At 38.9% G+C, this 22,193-nt stretch overlaps 1 protein-coding gene across 1 annotated transcript; it reads right to left on the reverse strand.

The window, feature by feature from the left end:
- Positions 1-20,382: 20,382 nt before the first annotated feature.
- LOC144997545 (uncharacterized) lies at positions 20,383-21,704 on the reverse strand. Its single transcript, XM_078957443.1, has 4 exons — positions 21,245-21,704; positions 20,951-21,119; positions 20,693-20,823; positions 20,383-20,607 (listed from the first exon to the last, which is right to left on the reverse strand). The coding sequence occupies exons 1-3, from the start codon at positions 21,631-21,633 to the stop codon at positions 20,731-20,733; spliced, it is 651 nt and encodes a 216-aa protein (XP_078813569.1). The 5' UTR covers positions 21,634-21,704; the 3' UTR covers positions 20,383-20,607; positions 20,693-20,730.
- Positions 21,705-22,193: the final 489 nt, after the last annotated feature.

A 22,193-nucleotide genomic window follows, 5' to 3' on the forward strand; every position in this document is an offset into this window, starting at 1 on the left:
GTCACTTATCTTTGTCAAGATCAAACAACAATGGATGATCAAAAACCTTTGCATGCAAGAATTGGTTTGCGAAAACACCCACTTTCGGGACACGTTAGAATATTTCCTTTGTTTTCCTTGCACCTTTAACTAGAAGTGGAACAAGAAGTGACCTAACTAGTCAAGAACAACAAGAGCTCGGTCTTCCACTTAACCACCACAATACGCCTTGCTATACTACGCCTCATGGATTGAGTTGGACAAATCAACAAAGTAGTAGGCTAAGCAGGTCAAGAATTCCCTAATCGCCATTATTCTCGAAACCCATGCAAAAAGTAAAGTCAAGCAATGTGTACAATCCCAAATTCCTGCAAAATAAAAACAAGAACCTTCCCGACAAGTGAAATGATATCATCGAAAATCAAACTAAAAATAAAAACTAACTAAAAACAAATAACGAATAATCAAATAAACTAAATTAATGTCAAACCGTTCCCCAGCAACGGCGCCAAAAACTTGATGTGCACGAAAGTACCCATTAATTTTAATATTTATAACCTAACAAACTTAGACTAACTATGCACTTATAGGCAGTGTACCTAGTCAGATTACAGTATAGCTTAGGTAAGTCGGGTGTCGATCACAGGGAACGGTGGATTAATCTAATATATTTAATTATAGGTTACAGGTTACACGAAAAAGAATAAAAGAAATAATTCTCAAACTAACAATTAATTAACCATTCTCGATAAACTAACAGGAAAAACAAATCTCTTCAGGTACTTTGGTTTAGACAAATTCCACCTTGAAAACCTAAACAATTGCATACACAAATTCATTTATTCATGTTCACCGATTCCTAAAATGATTAGATTCGTGTTCACTATAACTAATCCTTTAGCAAACAAGTCAATTCAGACAGTGATCAATTGATTAAACTAACATGCTTCCTAGTGTTCAGTTCGTATCAAGCAAGACTTGTAAATATAGTTAATTTAAACATTTAATTAACCTCTTGTTGATGGTCATCAAACAAGGCTCACACATTAATTTACTTATTCCCAAGTTAATCCTAGTTTCACATTCGTTATTTCTAGTCTTATAATCTCGATGGTCATCAAAAATCATAAGAGATAAGCAAATCAAGCAGACGTTCATACAACTTAATTCACTTAATAATTAACAGAAAATAATCATCATTAACACATGAGGATCTTTGAACAAGCTTGGCAAGATAAATTAAACACAAATAAATTATTTAATATAACAATTAGTCTAAGAATCAAAGCTTCATTCAATCGTAAACACAAAGTAAAAGGTTTTTACACCCAAATCAGAAACTAAATACAAAAAGTACCATAATGGAGTGCTAAACATGGTCACGTTAGCAATCCATATGATTACCGATATGTATCCGCTCTCCAATCCTTCAGATCTCTGCTCCTGTTAGCTTAACGGCCTTCCGGCCGCCTTCTAAACCCTCAAAACGGCTTAACAGAAGTTAATTGTCAACTAAATTAGGTTAGAAGTCGAATCCCCCTCCTGGTTAGCTAAAAATCGACATTTATAGTCTTTGTAGCCGACCTAAGTACGCTGGGCTTACTTAGGTTTACGCGGCGCGTACTCAAGATAACTACGCGATTGAAGTTATCTGATGCAAGTCTTTACGCGGAGCGTACCCTTACGGTACGCGGGGCGTAATCCTCTGATTCACAAATTTCATTCCTTTAAGCTTTGAAGTTCGGTTTCCATTTCAGTCTTTTCTTTTGTGCTTTATCAACAACGAATAGCTGCAAAACATAATTCAAAGCATTATGAGTACTTTTTAGTTCTAAAATAAAATAAATAAGGCTAAAATATTAAGATAAAGTGCATAAAAATATATATAAAAATACACATATCATCATGTATCTCAAAACATCGTATCAAGTATCAAAATCATGTGTCAAAATATCGGAGTCTAAACATCCGAGGCTGAATGAATAGTATGTGCACTGCAATCAAACCGAGCTCTTCCCCTTACTAGCAGAAGTACCTTAAACCAAAACTGAAAACTGTAAGCACAAAGATTAGTTAGTCTCCTAAAACTACCACATAGTATACATATAATCACATAATCGCGTATAACATACTTTGGCCCCACCCGACTATATGGGGGCACTGCTTGGCATCGCCTTCTCCAGCATTGGGCCCCGCCTGGTATAGGGTCACGCCCGACATCAGACCGCATCTGGCATCGGGCCTCACCCAGCATCGGGCCCTGCCCGACATCAAACAAAACTCGACATACATATGAGCATAACTATTAATACACATAACATAAGAATAATCACTTAACTATATACATATACACATTCCTAAGGCCCCGCCCGACATCAGACTGAAATCCGGAAGCATGCTAACATTCCTCAGGAATTGCCCTGGCATCGGACCATAGTACGAAAACATATATATACATACACATGCAAGAATCACAAATACATCAAGCATACTAACATTCTTCGAGTATCATCCCGGCATCAGATCAAAATCTAGAAAAACATACAATCCTACATCAGGCCCCACCCGACATCGGACCTTAATCAGGAACATACTATCATACATAAATGGGCCAACCTTGGTGCCTTCGACCCATTTCTACTGGAGGAAAACTCCCTTCTCAAGTTGACTGCTAAAATCTGGTGTGAGGAAATCTCTTGTAGTTGCTCCAACGACTCCCCAACTATCATTATCACAATAACCACTTAGTCAAAAACTGAGAATCCTTCTACGGGTAAAATGAGCATTTTACCCCTAGTCAAAGTCAGCATTCTAGGTTGACCCAACTCGCCGAGTTCTATAACTCAAAAATCCTAAAATCGTGATCCAACTCGTCGAGTCATCGCCCCCCGCCCCCCCCCCCCCCCCCCGAGTCGTCGAGTTCTATCTGGTAAGAATCGGGACAACACGACTTAACTCGTCAAGTTCCTCTATGGACTAGACGAGTTCTTCAATCTGTATGGGCGTTCCTAAACATTTAATCCCCTACTCTTTAGATTTAAACTTCTTATTCCTCATGCACCCTGTAAATTTCCTTTTAAGGGTAAAGTTACCAACTTTACCCGTTAATAGCCCTTCTTCATGGGTTTAGCTCAAACCCTAGTTCTCTAGGACATGTATCTTGCTCCAAAAGCCATAATACTCCAAACTAAAGCATACTAACATAGATCTAGGCCTTAGACATAATTTGAACACATAAAGCTCCTAAATTTCCTTCCATGCATGGCCTTTTAAGGCTTAAAAGTCCAAAATAACACCTTAGAGCGTGCATGATGGCTCCAATGGCATTAGGTTTTCATCTTTATGCCATAATAACCCTTAATGATTCTAGATCTGAAGGGATCCTTTCTTGGGACGTCCATATCCTAAGGGCTAAGCTTCTTAGACCCAAAAACCCAATAAAGTGAAAATAAGAATATCTAAAAAACTACTAGACAAGTTAGAGGCTTGGTTACAAGAAAATGAAGAGCATGAGATGTTGTTTTAGGATCTGCAACCTTCTCCTGGAATCCTCTACCCTCTTTGTAACACCCCGAGATTCGGATGCATTTATTTCACCCTTATTCTTTGTCAATTGGTCATGATTAGTCCTTGAGTAGAGGGAACCTAGCAAGTGAGTATGCTAGGCGTACCATAGGGGTACACTGCGTGTACTCATGCGCTTAGTTCGGACGTGGAGTCGCCAGGGTACGCTGGGCATACCCAGAGTTACACCGGGCGTACCCGGCCCAGGTGCAAAAACCCTAATCCGTGTTGTGCACTATTTAAAGGGTGATAAGGCTCATTTCTCAGCCTCCATATCAGTGAGTGAAACCCTAAAAGAGAGCATCCCATCGTCCTTAGTGTGTGTGAGTGTTGTTGGAGCTAGTTGTGCTTTGGTGACTTAGTGAAGAAGAAGGAAAGGAGCTCTTGGAAGCCAAAGCTTGAAGTGCCAATTTGGATCTGAGATCTACAGAGAAAGGGGCTACACTTAGAGGTATAAAGTTCAAAAGTTTCCTCTTCTTTTGCTTGTTGTTGCATATGCCATTTACAGGGTTAAAAACCCCAAAGGTGGAGACTTTATGAGTGTAAGGTGCTCCATGGTCCTAGATCTGTCCCTTTTCAGTGGTATTGGTGATTTAGAACCATAAAGTTTCCATCTTGGTTGTTAGTTTGAGGTCAAGCTTGAGTAATAAGCCTTCTAGAGTTAAAGGATGGAATGTTATGGGAGTTGGTGGCTTGTTCAGCCATGCAAAGGCTTAAAGTCATCAACTTTATGGATTAAGAGGCTTAGATGTGATTGGATCTAGAATTTGGACGTGGGTCTTAACTGTTTAAGACCTCAAGAGCTATGGGGCTGAAGCTGGGGAGTACGCCGAGCGTAATCTCAGTACGCGCCACGTACTGGGTGGTGTTCCCCGATTCTGAGAGGCTGCCGGGTACGCTCAGCGTACACATCTGGTATGCGCAGCGTAACCCAGAAAGTTGTCTTTTGGTTGACTTTTAGGGTATGGTCTATTGAGGGGCCTTTTGAGTTATGAGAGGGGTAAAATGGTATTTTACCCTTCTGAGAGTGTCATAAGAGGACATAGTCTAGCCTTTGAGAGTTATATTAAATAACGTATTTATTTCACATGATTAGGCGGAGGCAAGGCCAGCGTTTACCGAGTCATAGATTCACCGAGATACCAGAGGAGAGTCTTCTCACTATACTTTACCTAGAGTGGTAACAGGGTTATGTGTCAGTATATTTTAGGGCTATTTGCCAGTGTATTTGCATGTTATTTATGCATGATAATTGTCGTGATATGTGATATGCATGATTCAAAGTTTACAGAGCTAGGACCAGTGGCTCCATAGAGTTAGGACCTTTTGGTCCACAGAGTTAGGGCCAGAGGGCCCATAGACAGTTGGGAATAGAGGATCCCACTGAGACACGTTGACCAGAGGGTCAAACAGAGTTATAGCCTCGAGTGGCTGACATGTGTTAGAGTGGTATTTTAGGGAACTCACTAAACTTATGCTTACAGTGTTACGTGTTATGTATTTCAGGTCCCAGTGATAACCGCGGGAAGGCACCAGCTTTAATTCGTACACACACATGGGATTTTATGTATTTCGATCTTGGGGGATGTTTTGTGAAACAAAGATATGATACTATGACATTTTATTAATGAATGTGTTTGGAAAATGTGTCTGAAAATGCGAAAAATTGTTTTAATTTTTACGGTGTTACAAGCTGGTATAAGAGCCTTGATTTGAGGGATTCGGGTGCACCTTCGGGCGTATCTGAACTCAAACTGAGGATTTGAGGAAATTTCGATAATAAAATAGTTTTCAAAAGAAGAACTTTAAATACAAAACAGAGCAAAGTCGTGTGTACGAACAACCAGCACCCGAATAGTGATTTCCCAAAATACCATTACAATAAGTGTTATGAGATATGATATGATATGTTATATGATGAGCCATATTATGCATGCTAGAGTAGACTAGGTATTCTTATTAGGACTAGAGTGGTTTGATATGTGATGCCTGAGTCTAGGAGTCTTGCTACTACGGATACTTCAGAGTGTTTAGGTAGCAGCGAGGAGGTTATAAGAGATATGCTAGCGAGTATCATATGATTAGAGAGAGTAGAGTACTTGGGATTTCGGACTCTGGGAGGAGGACTTGGGGTGAATGTTGATGAGGTGTGGATGATAGTATTGGGCCCGTACTACTGAAGACACCGGGTCAGTGCACAGTCCAAGTAAGAATCCTTGGAGTACCAAGGAACAAGTAGGGTGGAGTATTCGAGTGTGAGTATACTAGAGCGAGTCCCTGATATTTAATCTTGTGTTGTATTCCAGAGAGAGAGGGAGATCATGGTTGGGACACGCCACACACCAGGGAGCAGCAATACGAGTGACGAGGAGATCCGTAGGATCATCCATGAGGAGGTAGCTGCGGTCATCAGGGCAGAGATACCAGAGATGTTCGGGTTTATCAAGACCACACTGATAGAGACATTTGATAAGAGATACGTTTCTCTTTCTGAGGCTGTTGTTCCTGCGGCCACTACAGCTATAGCTGCGACTAGGCCACATGGTGGTGATGCGTTGCTGTTCCGAGAGTTCAGCAACACAAAACCACCGGAGTTTGATGGGACCCAGGACCCGATTGCAGCGATGAGGTGGATTTCAGACATAGAGGGGTGTTTTTTACTTGCTCGTCTCCAGAGCATTTGAGAGTCTGGTTCACGCTAAACCAGCTTCGCTTGCGAGCGAAGGATTGGTGGAAGTTTGTGACGACACACTATACGCCTGCTGAGCTTACTGCAGTGACCTGGGAGAGGTTCACTACTATGTTCTGAGATAAGTACGTTCCCCAGGTGGAGAGGGAGCGTTTGGCCCAGGAGTTTCTGACCCTCAAGCAAGGTACTGAGTCTGTTACAGTGATTACGAGGATGTTCCATGAGTGGGCGATGTTCTGCCCAGAGCACGTGTCCTCCAAGCAGGCACGTATGAGCCGATATCTGAGCATTTTGAGGAGGGATATGCGAGAGTTCGTGGCGAACTCGACATACCGGACATTTGTCGAGTTTCAGGAAAATGCCCGGAAGAGGGAGATAGAGTTGTAGACCTAGGCTAGGGAAGAGGATGAGTCTCAAGGGAGGGATCAACGACCGGTGCAGTCTCAGCCGGTAGCCAAGCAGGCCAAGCCCGCTGATTCGAGATCAGGGAGTCAGAGGGGCCGCACTTGTGGCAAGTGTGGCAAGAGCCACGATGGGGTGTGCAGAGCAGGGCCTTGCTACAAATGTGGCAAGGAGGGGCATATGGCCAAGGATTTCCCTTAGGGGTTTGCAGTATGTTTTCATTGCAAACAGACCGGACACCGGAAGGCAGAGTGTCCGCAACTACGGGGATCAGCACAAGGAGTATCTCAAGGATCTGCCCCTGCTGCTATCAGAGCTACTGGGAGCCGGCCAGTGAAGGCCGAGGCACCGAAGGCACGAGGGAGAGCCTTTTAGTTGACCGCGGAGGAGGTCCGCGCAACGCCCGATGACATGGCTGGTATGTATTCTTTCGTGTATTTATTTTGATGTTGAGATATTGTGCTTATATTATGTTATGCGTAGGTACATTTCTTGTGAGTTTTGTACCTGCCTTGGTGTTATTTGACTCGGGTTCGAGTCGGTCTTTTGTATCTTTGGCTTTTAGTCAGCAAATCAGTGTTAGTCGTGAGGCGTTGACTCGACCTCTAAGAGTTTCCATAGCTGACGAGAGGGCGGTATATGCCATAGAGGTGATCCGAGGGTGTGTACTCGAGATTTTTGGTGCTGAGTTCCCGATTGATTTAGTTCCTATCGCGATGGGAGATGTCTGTGTCATCGTGGGCATGGACTGGTTGAGCAGATTCGGAGCGGTTATCGACTGCGAGCGACAGCTGGTGACCATACGAGAACCTAGTGGGGGAGTTCTTACGGTGTACGACGAGGGTACACGTTCTGGGTCAGCATTTTGTTCGGCCGCTAGAGCGAGACAGTGTCTACAGTAGGGTTGTAGGGGCTTTGTCGCGTATTTGATGGATACGAGGGTTGATTTCGAGAGATCGAGGTCAGTTGATGAGGTTCCGATAGTGCGTGAGTTCCCGGACATATTTCCGAAGGAGTTACCGGGCGTTCCTCCTGTGAGGCAGGTGGAGTTCAGTATCGATTTGGTTCTGGAGGCCGCGCCAATCGCCAAGGTGCCCTATCGCCTTGTGCCTCAAGAGATGCAGGAGTTATCGTTGCAACTTCAGGAGTTGCTGGGGAAGGGGTTTATTCGGCCAAGCAGCTCGCCGTGGGGAGCGCCTATCCTTTTTGTCAAGAAAAAGGATGGTTCACACCGGATGTGCATTGATTACCAAGAGTTGAACAAGCTGACGGTAAAGAACTGTTACCCGTTGCTGAGGATCGACGATTTGTTCGATCAGTTGCTGGGAGCATCTTGGTTCTCCAAGATCGATTTGAGGTCTGGGTATTATCAGGTGAGGGTGCGAGATGAGGATATCCAGAAGACAACGTTCAAGACTCGTTATGGACATTACGAGTTTGTGGTGATGGCTTTCGGACTCACCAATGCACCGGCGGTGTTCATGGATCTCATGAACAGAGTGTGCAGGCCGATATTGGATCACTCGGTGATCGTATTCATCGATGACATTTTGGTGTATTCGAGATCCAGAGAGCGGCATGAGAAGCATTTGAGGGAGATCCTCGGAGTTCTGAGATCGGAGAGGCTTTATGCCAAATTCTCCAAGTGTGATTTCTGGTTGCGATAGGTCCAGTTCCTAGGGCACCTTGTTCACCAGAAAGGGATATTGGTCGACCCGGCCAAGATTGAGGCAGTGATGAGTTGGGAGATGCCAAGGTCACCCACCGAGATCAGGAGTTTCTTAGGACTGACATGCTATTACCGGAGATTTATCATGGATTTCTCCAAGATCGTCGTGCCACTCACCAGGTTGACCCGAAAGGGTGTTGCTTTTTCATGGGGCCCAGAGCAGCAGGCTCCTTCGAGACGCTTCGCCAGAGACTGTGGGAAGCCCCAGTTTTAGCCCTTCCGGAGCGGATGGAGGACTTTGTGGTGTACTGTGACGCGTCGATATCGGGGTTGGGAGCAGTACTGATGCAAAGAGGGCATGTGATAGCATACACATCGAGGCAGCTGAAGCATCATGAGACGAGGTATCCCACCCACAATCTTGAGTTGGGGGAAGTGGTGTTCGCCCTCAAGATCTGGCGTCACTATCTGTATGGGGTTCGGTGTACCATATACACGGACCACAAGATCTTGAAGTACTTGATGGATCAGCCCAACCTGAATATGTGACAGAGGAGATGGTTGGATGTGGTAAAGGATTATGACTGCGAGATCCAGTACCAGCCGGGTAAGGCTAATGTTGTAGCCGATGCGCTGAGCCGAAGGGCGGAGAGCACCCCGATGCGAGATGTTTGTTTGAGATTGAAAATGATGACTCCGATGTTGGACACCCTTCGTGGGGCCCAGGCTGAGGCCGTGAGATCAGAAAACCAAAAGATAGACCGAGTTGTCGGGTTGGTATCGGAGTTCGTTATCGATAGCCGGGGGCTTATGACATTCCAGGGTCGTATCCGGGTACCGTTTGTGGGCGGGACATGTACCATTTTGATGGAAGAGAGAGTATTGGTGGCACTAAGATGTATTTGGACCTGAAGAGAGAGTATTGGTGGCCCTCTATGAAGAGGGATGTCGTGTGGTTTGTTGAGAGGTGCTTAACCTGTCGTAAGGTTAAGGCCGAGCACCAGAGACCGCATGGTAAGTTGCAGCCGTTGGAGGTTCCCGAGTGGAAGTTGGAACATATTACCATGGATTTTATCACCAAATTGCCAAGGACTGCTAAGGGAGTCGATGCAATTTGGCTGATTGTGGACAGGTTGACGAAGAGCGCCCACTTCCTTGCTATCAGTGAGAGCTCTTCCGCTGAGAGGTTGGTAGAGTTGTACATGATGGAGGTGGTATTGCGACATGGAGTGCCGATCTCGATCGTCTCAGATCAAAATGTACGTTTCACTTCCAGATTCTGGAAGAAATTTCATGAGGAATTGGGTACGAGGCTGAATTTTAGTACCGCATACCACCCACAGACTGATGAGCAGAGCGAGCGGATGATTCAGACGCTCGAGGACATGCTTCGGGCATGTGTATTGGACTTCGGAGGGAGTTGGGATGCGTATCTACCTTTGACAGAGTTTTCCTATAACAATGGCCATCATTCGAGCATCGGTATGTCGCCTTTTGAGCTGTTCTATGGTAGGAGGTGTCGGACTCCCATTTGTTGGGGAGAGGTAGGGAAATGTGTGATGGGTAGTATAGAGATAGTACTTTAGACGACGGAGCAGATTCAGCAGGTCAGACAGAGGTTGTTGACCGCTCAGTGTCACCAGAAGAGTTATGCGGATAGCCGTCGGTTCGAGCTTGAGTTTCAGGTCGGAGATTTTGTGCTCCTGAAGGTATCTCCTTGGAAAGGAGTGATCCGGTTCAGGAAGAGAGGCAAGCTACGGCCCTGGTATATTGGTCCGTTTAGAGTGATTGCGAGGGTGAGCAGGCTAGCATATCGTTTGGAGCTACCTGAGGAGTTGGGGCAGCTTCACGACACTTTCCACGTGTCGTGGTTGCGAAAGTGTATAGTCGATGATTCAGCAGTGGTGCCATTAGAGGATATTTTCAGGTGGATGCAAGCCTGAATTATGCTGAGAGACCGGTGGCGATCAGGGATTGGAAGATCAAGGTTTTCAGGAACAAGGAAGTGCCACTGGTTTTGGTTCAGTGGTAACATCAGAAGGGGTCCGAGATGACTTGAGAGTCAGAATCGGCGATGCAAGGGCAGCATCCAGAGTTGTTCGAGGAATGAGACTTCGGGCGCGAAGTCTGGTTCTAGTGGGGGAGAATTGTAACACCCCGAGATTCAGGTGCATTTCTTTCACCCTTATTCTTTGTCAATTGGTCATGATTAGTCCTTGAGTGGAGGGAACCTAGCAAGTGAGTACGTTGGGCGTACCAGAGGGGTACGTTGCGCGTACTTATTCGATTAGTTTGGACGCGGAATCGCCAGGGTACGTTGGGCGTACCCAGAGTTACGTCGGGCGTACCCGGACCAAGTGCAAAAACCCTAATCCATGTTGTGCACTATTTAAATGGAGCTAAGGCTCATTTCTTAGCCTCCATATCAGTGAGTGAAACCCTAAAAGAGAGCCTCCCATCGTCCTTAGTGTGTGTGAGCATTGTTTGAGCTAATTGTGCTTTGGTGACCTAGTGAAGAAGAAGGAAAGGAGCTCTTGGAAGCTAAAGCTTGAAGTGCCAATTTGGATCTGAGATCTACATAGAAAGGGGCTACACTTAGAGGTATGAAGTTCAAAAGTTTCCTCTTCTTTTGGTTGTTGTTGCATGTGCCATTTCTAGAGTTAAAAACCCCAAAGGTGGAGACCTTATGAGTGTAAGGTTCTCCATGGTCCGAGATCTGTCCCTTTTCAGTGGTATTAGTGATTTATAACCATAAAGTTTCCATCTTGGTTGCTAGTTTGAGGTCATGCTTGAGTAATAAGCCTTCTAGAGTTAAAGGATGGAATACTATGTGAGTTGGTGGCTTGTTCAGCCATGCCAAGGCTTAAAGTTATCAACTTTATGGATTAAGAGGCTTAGATGTGGTCGGATCTAGAATTTAGACGTGGGTCTTAATTGTTTAAGACCTCAACAGCTAAGGGGCTGAAGCATTGGAGTACGCCGAGCGTAATCTCAGTACGCGCCGCGTTCCTCGATTCTGAGAGGCTGTCGGATACGCTAAGCGTACACATCTGGTACGCGCAGTGTAACCCGAAAAGTTGACTTTTGGTTGACTTTTAGGGTATGGTCTATTGAGGGGCCTTTTGAGTTATGAGAGGGGTAAAATGGTCTTTTACCCTTATGAGATTGTCATAAGAGGACATAGTCTAGCCTTTGAGAGTTATATTAAATTAGGTATTTATTTCACATGATTAGCCGGAGGCTAGGCCAGCGTTTACCGAGTTAGAGATTCACTGAGATACCAGAGGTGAGTCTTTACCTAGAGTGGTAACAGGGTTATGTGTCAGTATATTTTAGAGCTATATGCTAGTGTATTTGCATGTTATTTATGTATGATAATTGTTGTGATATGTGATATGCATGATTCAGAGTTTACAGAGCTAGGACCAATGGGTCCATAGAGTTAGGACCTTTTGGTCCACAGACTTTACCTAGAGTGGTAACAGGGTTATGTGTCAGTATATTTTAGAGCTATATGCTAGTGTATTTGCATGTTATTTATGTATGATAATTGTTGTGATATGTGATATGCATGATTCAGAGTTTACAGAGCTAGGACCAATGGGTCCATAGAGTTAGGACCTTTTGGTCCACAGAGTTAGGGCCAGAGGGCCCACAGAGAGTTGGGACTAAAGGGTCCCAATGAGACACATTGACTAGAGGGTCAAACAGAGTCATAGCCTCGAGTGGCTGAAATGTGTTAGAGTGGTATTTTTGGGAACTCACTAAACGTATGCTTACAGTGTTACGTGCTATGTGTTTCAGGTCTTAGTGATGACTGCGGGAAGGCGCCGGCTTGATTCGTACACACTGACATGGAATTTTATGTATTACGATCTTGGGGGATGTTTTGTGAAACAGTGATATGATACTATGACATTTTATTAATGAATGTGTTTGGAGAATGTGTTTGAAAATGCGAAAAATTGTTTTAATTTTTACGGTGTTACATTCTTCTTCTTCTACAAGCTTCAAATCACACAAAGTTCACTCAATAATAGCTCACAAACTCACACAAAGCTCTAGTGTTTCATGGATTAGGGTTTGGGACTTAAAGGCTAGAAATGAGGCCATAAAGCCGGGTTTAAGATGCTTAAATAGGGTGCAAAACCCCAAAATTAGTGTTTCATCCTGACAACCCTACTCATCGAGTCGAGGATCTTAACTCGTCGTGTAGGCGACTTAATTCCCGCGTCCAATCTCGTTTCTACTCGACGAGTCTGGGGCTCCTAACTCTTCTAGTAGCTCTTCAAAAATATGAATAAATTATAATTAAATGCATACCAGGAACCGGACGTTACATGGTGTAAGTACCAAATTTGCAACATAATTATACTTTTAGTCTAAAAAAGGAAAATACCTGATGTCTACGTGTTACAGTTGTTGTTTTTTTTTTGTTCTTGTTCGACACTTAAGAAAAGTTTACTTAGTGTGATTTCATCCTTAATATAACTTTTAACCCTAAATGACTTATTATTATTATTAAGGCTAGGATCCACATTTAGATTTCCAATGTGTAAAAGGATGTCGTAAACTCAAAACAAGGGTATTTAGGTAGGCAATGCACTATGTCAGTTCCAAACTCTTCGAAAATCCTAGATAATTTTAGATTCATTGATATTCGATGGCATGTTGATCTCGTATTGTGCTCATCTTGATTATAACATTGGGATACTACAGACCATAGAATAGATGATGAATCAACCATGCAAAACTATGTGACCCTCAACACAAATAATACTCACAATGACATGCAACTCAACGACATACACTCTATAAATAAAATAATTTTATGAGAGACACATCGTTTCAACTTATATTCCCGCGATGATGTGTTAGTTAAGCATATACACTCTATGATTAAAATATGAGTAAAATACTGAAATCGTCCCTATGGTTTGGTAAAAATTACACGTTTGGTCCCTAACTTTTTTTTTTTGCACTCGGATCGTCCCTATGGTTTGATTTTGTTGCGTTTTTCGTCCCTATGGTTTGGTCAAAATTGCATGTTTGATCCCTAACTTTATGTATGTAGAGTAAATTACATGAACGGTCCCTATGGTTTGCGGTAATTTGCGCGTTTGGTCCCTAACTTATTTTTCTAACTCGGAAGGTCCTTACTGTTTGTTTCTGTTACGCGCTTGGTCCCCGTCATACCTAAAAAGACTATTTTACCCTTGATTTTTTAATTTATTTAACTAAATACACCCTCAAACCCATCCCCTTCACCTTACCTTATAAACCACATCATTTTTCTCTATTTAAATAATAGTACTTTTAGGTAAAATAGGGACCAAACGCGTAATAAAAACAAACAGTAGGAACCAAACGCGTAACAAAAACAAACAATAAGGATCTTTCGAGTTAAAAAAATAAGTTAGGGACTAAACGCGCAAATTACCCCTAACCATAGGGACCATTCTTGTAATTTACTCATGTATGTAATGGACAAAAAACGCAACAAAATCAAACCACAGGGACGAAAAACACAACAAAATCTAACTATAGGGACGATCCAAGTGCAAAAAAAGTTAGGGACCAAACGTGCAATTTTGACCAAACCATAGGGACGATTTCAGTAATTTACTCTTAAAATATATGTTTTCATTTATAGCACACGGTTCATGTTATTAATATAAAATGAGAACTTTCTTTTAGTACTTTTAGTTGATAATGTTTATCTTAAGTATTATTTAGTCAAACTCTTTCGATAACTAGTCTCAAATTTTAAAAGGCACTGAGGGTGGTAAACATAGGGTAAGTCTAGTAATTGTTCAATGAAAATGTTTTAGTTAAATATGTGATAGACATATGTTGTATGGATAAAAAAATTTAAAACTTTTAAATTGATATTCTTTATGTATTAAATATTCTAATTTAGTTCTCTATTTAAAAAATATTTAAAATATACATTCAAACTTGAATTATAGTTTAAATAATATTCATAATTAATTCATTTAAATATTTGGATTTGAAATCTTATTTAAATGATATTTAGAGCTTATCTCGGATTGAAAATTTAAATTTAAACAATGCAAATACCAATACACATGATCAAAGGAGAGGAAACAAAACATAATACTTATGTGTACATGCACCCTAGGATCTAGGTTTTATTAGTTATAGAAACAACCTTTTAAAATAAAAAGAAATAATCGATTAAAATCTAATATTTTCACTTTTTGATCGTGCTGTCGTAACTGACAGCTCTTGCAATGGATAAAGGATCCAAGGTAGATTCTCTATAATGTGGTCAGACCCACAACTCTAAAATCTAATAAGGAACAACCCTAATGAAGGGTTTTTGGAAAGTTTTATAACCCTATGTGAGGGTTTATAATTCACACATACACACACACACACACACACATATATATATATATATATATATATATATATATATATATATATATATATATATATAGAGAGAGAGAGAGAGAGAGAGCTTAGACGGTTTAAGGGAAAGAATCAGCAACTAAGGTTTGATCCCTAGTAGTTAATTTAGAGGCAACAGATAAATCTTTAAAAGATTTAAACTCTTAGGATAATAATTATCTTATTTAAACATGGCTTATTCTTATCCATGGGATATCCAAAATCTTCCCATACTTCTTTTACGGAGCTTCTAGGATATTCCAATTATATCTAAGAACTAATTAATATTCAAGATGTTTAATAATCTAATTAGTTACAATATAATTTCCAATTAATTTATTAAACACTTATTATATTAATAACTTGTTTTCCTCTTTTTCATTATAGCTATTTGTGTCATAAGGCCAACCTAAAAGGACCCTGCAATTATTAGAGATATTACCAAACTAGTTAAGGACCTTGGACACTATTTTCAACATTTTTTTGACTTATTTTGATCTTGCCATTGGTTTTGAAACCTTGTAATAATAGAATTTATCGTCTTCATTGTAATATATGTTTTTTGAAATTTTAGAATTTATTTCTAATTTTTGGATATTACAAGTTGGTATCAAAGCACAACTTGAGAGAATCAGCCTCATTTCAATGAGTTATGAAGTCAAGTTTGTGACTCAAGAATTATTTTTAAAAGAAATTTTTTGTTAAATATAAAAGAAAAGGTTTGGAAAATGTGATCAAAGGCGTAGTGTTTACAATCAGTTGGTGCGAGAGGAAAAGAGAAAGTGTTTAAGTGTTATTCATTGCTTTCTAAGATATAAGATATTATGTGTGCTAGAACTATCTGTTAGTTAACTACTTGACTACTTATTACTTTGTGGTATTTGAAATTTTTATTTACATTAATTAACTGTGAAGTGAATGTGTTACATTACGTGACCCTAGAATTAGGTAATACTAGATTGCTTGGTTTAGCTGTATTTGAAGCTCTCCTTTGATTCTAACCATTTTATTTCAATATCTCTCGATCAAAAGAATGCTTAATTCTAGTTTCCTATAATAATACTGTAAGATAGTTATCTAACAGTGATAGAAGTTTCTATCCCAGCAGAATAGTTGGGTGCATTAGATTCCTAATGATCTAGGAAAAGTTTTACTATATGCTAGTACGGGCATATGTTTTAGTATTGTCGACAATATGTAACTTGGTGACTTAATGATGGGTATTTGAATGGAGATGGAGAGGTATGGAAGATAGTAGTAGAGCTCTAGTTATTGGAAGCACATGATACACACTTAAGTTGGGAAAATTCATGGACGAACCGAAGTAGTTGAGAGTCGGATGGTAAGAATATTGATAATATGTTTTTGGACTGTAGAAATCTTTACACATTTATTGAGTATGGTGATTGCGAGTATATTAAGGAGTGAGTACAAAGTGAATAGGGTAATGATGAGACTATGGATATATTTTTTGAAATAATGTCCATTTTCGTTAACTATTTTAGTAATATTTCGAATAATAACAATGTCATTTTGTGTTAACCTCAAGACCCAAATAAAAATAAGGAAATGGAGATTAACTGGAGTATCCTAGAAGCTCATAGAGATCTTATAATGGATGGTTTATATAGGATTCCTGATAGGGATAAGGCATGTTTGAATCAGATAATGATTAATCTTAAGAATTTAAATCCATTAAGGATTTTATCCGCTACTTATAAATTGACAAGTGGTCAAACCATAGCTGTTTTTCCTATAAATTCCGTCAAATATCTTTCCATCTCTCTTTATATACGAAATTCATAACCTTTTTCTTACGGTTAGTAAATTTCTCGTAAAAATAAATGTAGTGTTTGTCCTTTTTGGTTTTGGAATTTGTTGGTTTGAGTACATTAGAGGGGTTCTACATTGGATCCTTCATCCATTGAAGCCACTAGTATGTACGAGATACCAATCGAGGAATCAAGAGGTTAGTATGCATTTCTCTGGTTGATTTTTAATGTTTATTTTTATACCTAGTAACACTTAGATCTTAAGGTATTGATACTAATAAAACCCTACAGTGGTATCAGTGCCTAATTGGCTTTAGTTATCTGCAAAAACTTAGTAAAAAACACAAAGAAACTTGTTTAATAAACGGATACAACGTGTCTTTGGCCGACATGATGCGTCCGTCATTAATTTCAGTTTTAGGATTTTGATTAAGTTTCAAAATTTTAAGGATAAACGTCTTGTTTAAAATATTATTTTAGTTATTCAAATCAACATATTCAAATCTCAGATACATTTGAAATAGTATTTAAATATGAATATTTAAATAATTCAATTTGAATATTGTTTAAGCTTTAATTAAATTTTGAATATTTATCTTCAACCTTTTTTAATAAGAGTACTAAATTAGACAGACAATAATATAAATTTAGTATATGATATAGTTACTATATGTTTAATAATTATATCACGTGTTTAATAAATAAACATTATCGTCAAATCAAAACTAGGCACACCCATTCTAAAAGTCTAATAAAAGTTTAAAAGGGTCTCTTTGATTCCAAGTGAGGTCAGTTTTTAAAAGAATCATTTCTTACCATGCTCACCACCTTTTGTATTATGAGAGTGAAGTCACCCAGAGGGTTCGAGTGGATTTTGTTTCAAAATTAAAAATATTAATCAAGTAAAAAAACAAAATTCTCATTTTATATTAAAAATGTGAGTTATGTGTTATTGTTGAAAATACAAATATTGTTTATATTTTGAGGATGGAGTATGTGTGGTTAACCAACACGTCATTGCGAAAATATAATTTAGGATCATGTGTCACTCGAGCTTGAGTGGTTAACCTGCACATCAACATGAGAATAAGTTTATATCTAATGACACATGATATTGCATGTTTGATTCACCATCTATTTAATGATCTACAACATCCTTGTCGTTGAATGGAGGTGATCATAATCAAGATTAAGATGTCTTTGAATGTCAATAAATCTCAAATGATCTAGGAGTTTTAAAATTTTGAAACTGGAAAAGTGCATTGCCTACCTAAATAACTTTGTTGTGTTTTTACGACATACATTTATACACCACAAAGCCAGATGTGGGTCCTAGCCTCAATTAGTAATTCAATTAGGTTTAATAAATATTTTAAATATGAATTCAAACACATTGTCTGTCACGCCTGGAGATGTAAGTTTTTCGAATATTTGTTTTTGTTCGGTTCATCTCATGTACAACCAATTGTAGACACACCTAGGCTCTGATACAACTAATGAGTTTTATAGGTTACAAAAACTATGGACTTCTGGAATTTCACTTAACACTTACGGGCACATGTAACATAAAGAATCTATATTATATACTTTGAATGCAACATAATATGATCAACAAAAACTAACATGAACTCTAATTGAGACCCTAGTATAATAAAAATCACAAGAATTAAAGTTACATACCTTTGATTTTTTGTAGTAAAAAAATCACTTCAATCTTTCCATTGAAGAGCTTGGAAAGCTAGCACCAAAAATATGATGTCTCTAATGCCTCACATCCAAACCCAACATATATAAGACAATTGAGGAGAGAGGAGGAGAGGAAAAATTTGTTCTTAAGACTTATGGGAAGTGCATGAACAAAATTAAGGTTATAAGGTCTTGTTTATAGTTTGTGTAAGGTAAGGAGAAAGCAAGATATAAATAATTAAATAATTGATTTAATCTCAATTCAACTCATTTATTTATTATCATCTATGAGGCTTTTGGATACCTTGAAAGGATCCCAAAACTGTCCATCCCTTGTATGGTTCTAGAATTGATTCTTTTGTTCAACTATTGAACAATTAAATTCACCTATTGCACCTTTAAGTAATTCCAATTAATCCCAAATTAAATCCAGATTAATTCTGATTAATAATTAATTAATTCTAATTGATTTCTCATTAATTTATTAATAATATAAATTCATAAATCAATTACTTTAACAATTGATCTCATATTAATGTATTAATCACATAATAAGTTAATAAACCGGCTCTCCCTTCCCAATAAAAATATTAATCATATAATATATTAACAAGTCATTTCCTCACTATTTCCAATTAGTTTATTAATCATATAACAATTTAACAAATCATCATTATCTCTATAAATGTCATTCTAATCAAGTTCTAGTTATGAAGACAACCTAAAAAGGACTTTGCTTTTAATCACAAGAATATACCAATTTAGGTATTGGCTTAAACACCATAATCCAACATAAACATGAGTATTTTGTCTTTTAGCCACCACAACGGTGACTCAACCATTAACTTTGTTCGCATGGTAGAATTGGGTATTTAGCTAAGAACTAGTCTTGGATTGGCATTAGATGGCCCGGGTTATTTGTTATGTTGTTGAGGTAGCTATTGAACTTCTGTTGATTAGTTCAAATGAGTCTTTTAACTATACTATGTAGGATACTAGGTATCATTGTATGTTTATTTGTCTTTGTGACTTGCATGGATGACCACGGTTGATCATTGCAAGATAGACTATAGTTGTGATGTAGCAACAATAGTAACTATAAGAATATGGTTGTGTCATGACATTTACAAGGCTGAAATATGTCATTGGTTGAAATAGACAGTCAGGTCGTTCCCCTTGGCTGAAATAGGTCCGTATATGTACGATATGTGGTATTTTGGGGAACTTACTAATTTTTGTGTGTTATGGTTTTTATGTTTAAATTGTTCAGGTACTTTTGGTAGCAAATAAAGAGTCAAGTTTGATTGCATCGCATCCAATGGAGATTCCAAACTATTTGATTTTATGATTTGCACCTCCGATGTTTCGAAACAATAACTTAGTACTCTTATTACCTTTTGAGTAAATGGTATTTGAAGGCTTATGGTATATTTAAAAAAAAATACTCTATATTTTTGGGACGTTACACATTGACTATGGAAAAGGTCGTGAAATTGAAGACTTGGTTAATTATTCGAATAGTGATCTTGAAGGTGACCCCGTTGATAGCAAAAGCACGAGTGCGATAATTTTCTATCTTGGAAGCAATGCAATCACTTGGCAATCTCAAAAGCATAAGATTGTTGCTTTGTCCATTTGTGAAGCTAAGTTCATGGAAACTTCAATAGCGACATGTCAAGCCATTTGGCTTGTAAATCTCGTGAAGGAGCTCACAGGATATCATATCATGCCTATCATTGTGTATGTCAATAACAAGTTAGCAATTACTTTGATGAAAAAAATCATGTGTTCCATGATTGAAGGAAACACATTGACATTTATTTTTAATTTCATACGAGAATGTGTTGAATGTGGGAAAATTATAGAAGAATATGTCAATTCACAGGATCAAGAAGCAGACATATTTACCAAGTCTTTAGCTTATGTGAAGCACGTTGAAATTGGAAACATGATCAGTGTGACGAATCTGGAGCCAAATTTGGTTTAATGGGGAGAATGTGAGTTCAAATTAAACCCAACTTGTTACTTGTATGAAATTTCTCATAGCCACCTTTTTGACAATGGTATGTAGTACTACAAAACGAAGAGTAATACTTAGAGTGACCCCTTAGGGTTGTTTTTCTTGTAATATTAAGTGTGTAACCTCATTCCTTTGTTCCAACTCCAAAGAAAAGTGTCTTTCAACCCCAACATCCAATGAAGACAAATATAGATGTTATCTTATTTGTTTATTCATAATTTCTTACGTCAACAACATACAACACAGGTTCAAATGTAAACAGTCAGAAATCAATACGTACTAATCATTAAGTTGCCACTTTATAATCAATCTAACATTCTCTATATTAAATTTAAACCTTCAACAGTAGCTGCCATGTCAAGTAGCCCAATAACCTCGCCATTCTCTACAACAGGCAAGTGTCCAAATTTCCCTGCATGCTTGCATAATTTAGTTTAATCGCTTAGTTACAAGGTTCAACAAAAACTAACCAGAAATTTTTCATAATTGTTACAAACCTTGCAGCATCTTTTTCAGGGCTTCCACAACCAACGTCTCAGAGTACATATTGTGGGTCCTTTGTCATCACCTTCGAGACAGGTGTGTTCACATAATCAATCTCAGCAGCAACAACTCTTCTTACAATATCCTTTAAACACAGCAAAAAGAAAATTAATAAAAGTAAGACATAAAAATTTGTTGAAACTTTATGAACAATAACCGTTCTGTAAGGTGTTAGGTTGATAATAAAATGTGTGTGAAGATTCATGACAAACCTTGCCTGTCAATATTCCACTGAGTAACTCATTTGAGTTGGTAAGTAAAACAGCATCAGTGCTTCGAGCAGTCATTAGACGGCAGACTTCATAAATTGTTGTGGTTTCACGTACTTTGAGGGCATTTGATAGACGTAATTGCTTCACTGTATGCTCTCCTTTTAAGCCCCTGTTCGAATGCATTTCAACAGGAAAACTCGATTAATTTAAAAAAAAAAAAAACACGGTTATTGTTAGTTGCATAGGCATTGCGTAAAATGACAAAATGGAGTCAGTTTTGTTAGTTCGAAGTACAGAATACTAGTGGATGATTCGTTGTTGTCAGTTGGATCTTGTTGATCAAAGTATGTGCGTCCGTGGGCTTTCTCATCGGTAGATGGATGGCCGATGCCATATGAAGAATTTCTCTGGCGAATAAAACCAGAAAAACTGCCACTACAGCCACTTCTTTCGTCCCGATCCCTGTTACGAGTCGCACCTGGAAGTCCATTAATAGATCTCGTAACTTGACGTAGATCTGTATGTTGTGGAGGTTGGACGGATAATTCATTATACATCTCCACCGGTGCTTCATTTGCATATTCACCGGCCGCCAATGGTTGACCCTGATCCGGAAAGTCTGGTTTCAATCTTGTAAAATCCCCCGATGAAACCGAAGGTGCTGGTAGATTGTATGAACTCATTTTGAGCAAGGAGAAAAAATTTCGGATCTTGTGAAAATCAAAGTCAACGTCAATACATGGGGTTGGGCGGGTTGGGTTTGTATATTATTTGCAACAAACAACCAACAAGCAGCCTTTGTATATGATGGTTTGTCTCCTGAACATATTATGTCACGGGTTGGGCGGGTTGGGTTATAGTTACTGTAGTTAAATAAATTTTAGTACATTGCTTTAAATGATCTATTGTAACTATTTTTTGCATTCTAAGGACGTAACTTATGTTTTACCCGGTAATAAAGGGATAGAACACATTTAAAGTCGGTTTTACCGGTTACAATGAACTTATTTGACTTTTTAAAAAAAACTAAAATTTAAAAGAATACTGTGTTTTTTTTTGGGCATTCATCTTGCACATACTCATTTTCCCCATTTCTTTGACATTCTTCTATAGTTGAGTTGCTTCAATAAACATAAATTGAAAATTGTGTTCTTCCCAACCCATCACTCCATCGTTCTCAAGCTTTAACCCATTTATTGTTTTGTTGTTGATAATTTGGATCTTCAAAATTGAGACTGTTTTC

Source organism: Lactuca saligna, chromosome 5, assembly GCF_052625555.1.
Source record: "Lactuca saligna cultivar CGN05327 chromosome 5, ASM5262555v1, whole genome shotgun sequence".
Lineage (NCBI taxonomy): Eukaryota > Viridiplantae > Streptophyta > Magnoliopsida > Asterales > Asteraceae > Lactuca > Lactuca saligna.

Bases quoted from the DNA above. Each gene is read 5' to 3' on its own strand.
- LOC144997545 (XM_078957443.1), bottom strand. From the start codon at position 21,633: ATGAGTTCATACAATCTACCAGCACCTTCGGTTTCATCGGGGGATTTT. The intron at 21,120-21,244 runs GTACTTCGAACT...GCATTCGAACAG, and splicing joins GAATCATCCACTAGTATTCT to GGGCTTAAAAGGAGAGCATA. The intron at 20,824-20,950 runs GTTTGTCATGAA...CTGTGTTTAAAG, and splicing joins GTGGAATATTGACAGGCAAG to GATATTGTAAGAAGAGTTGT.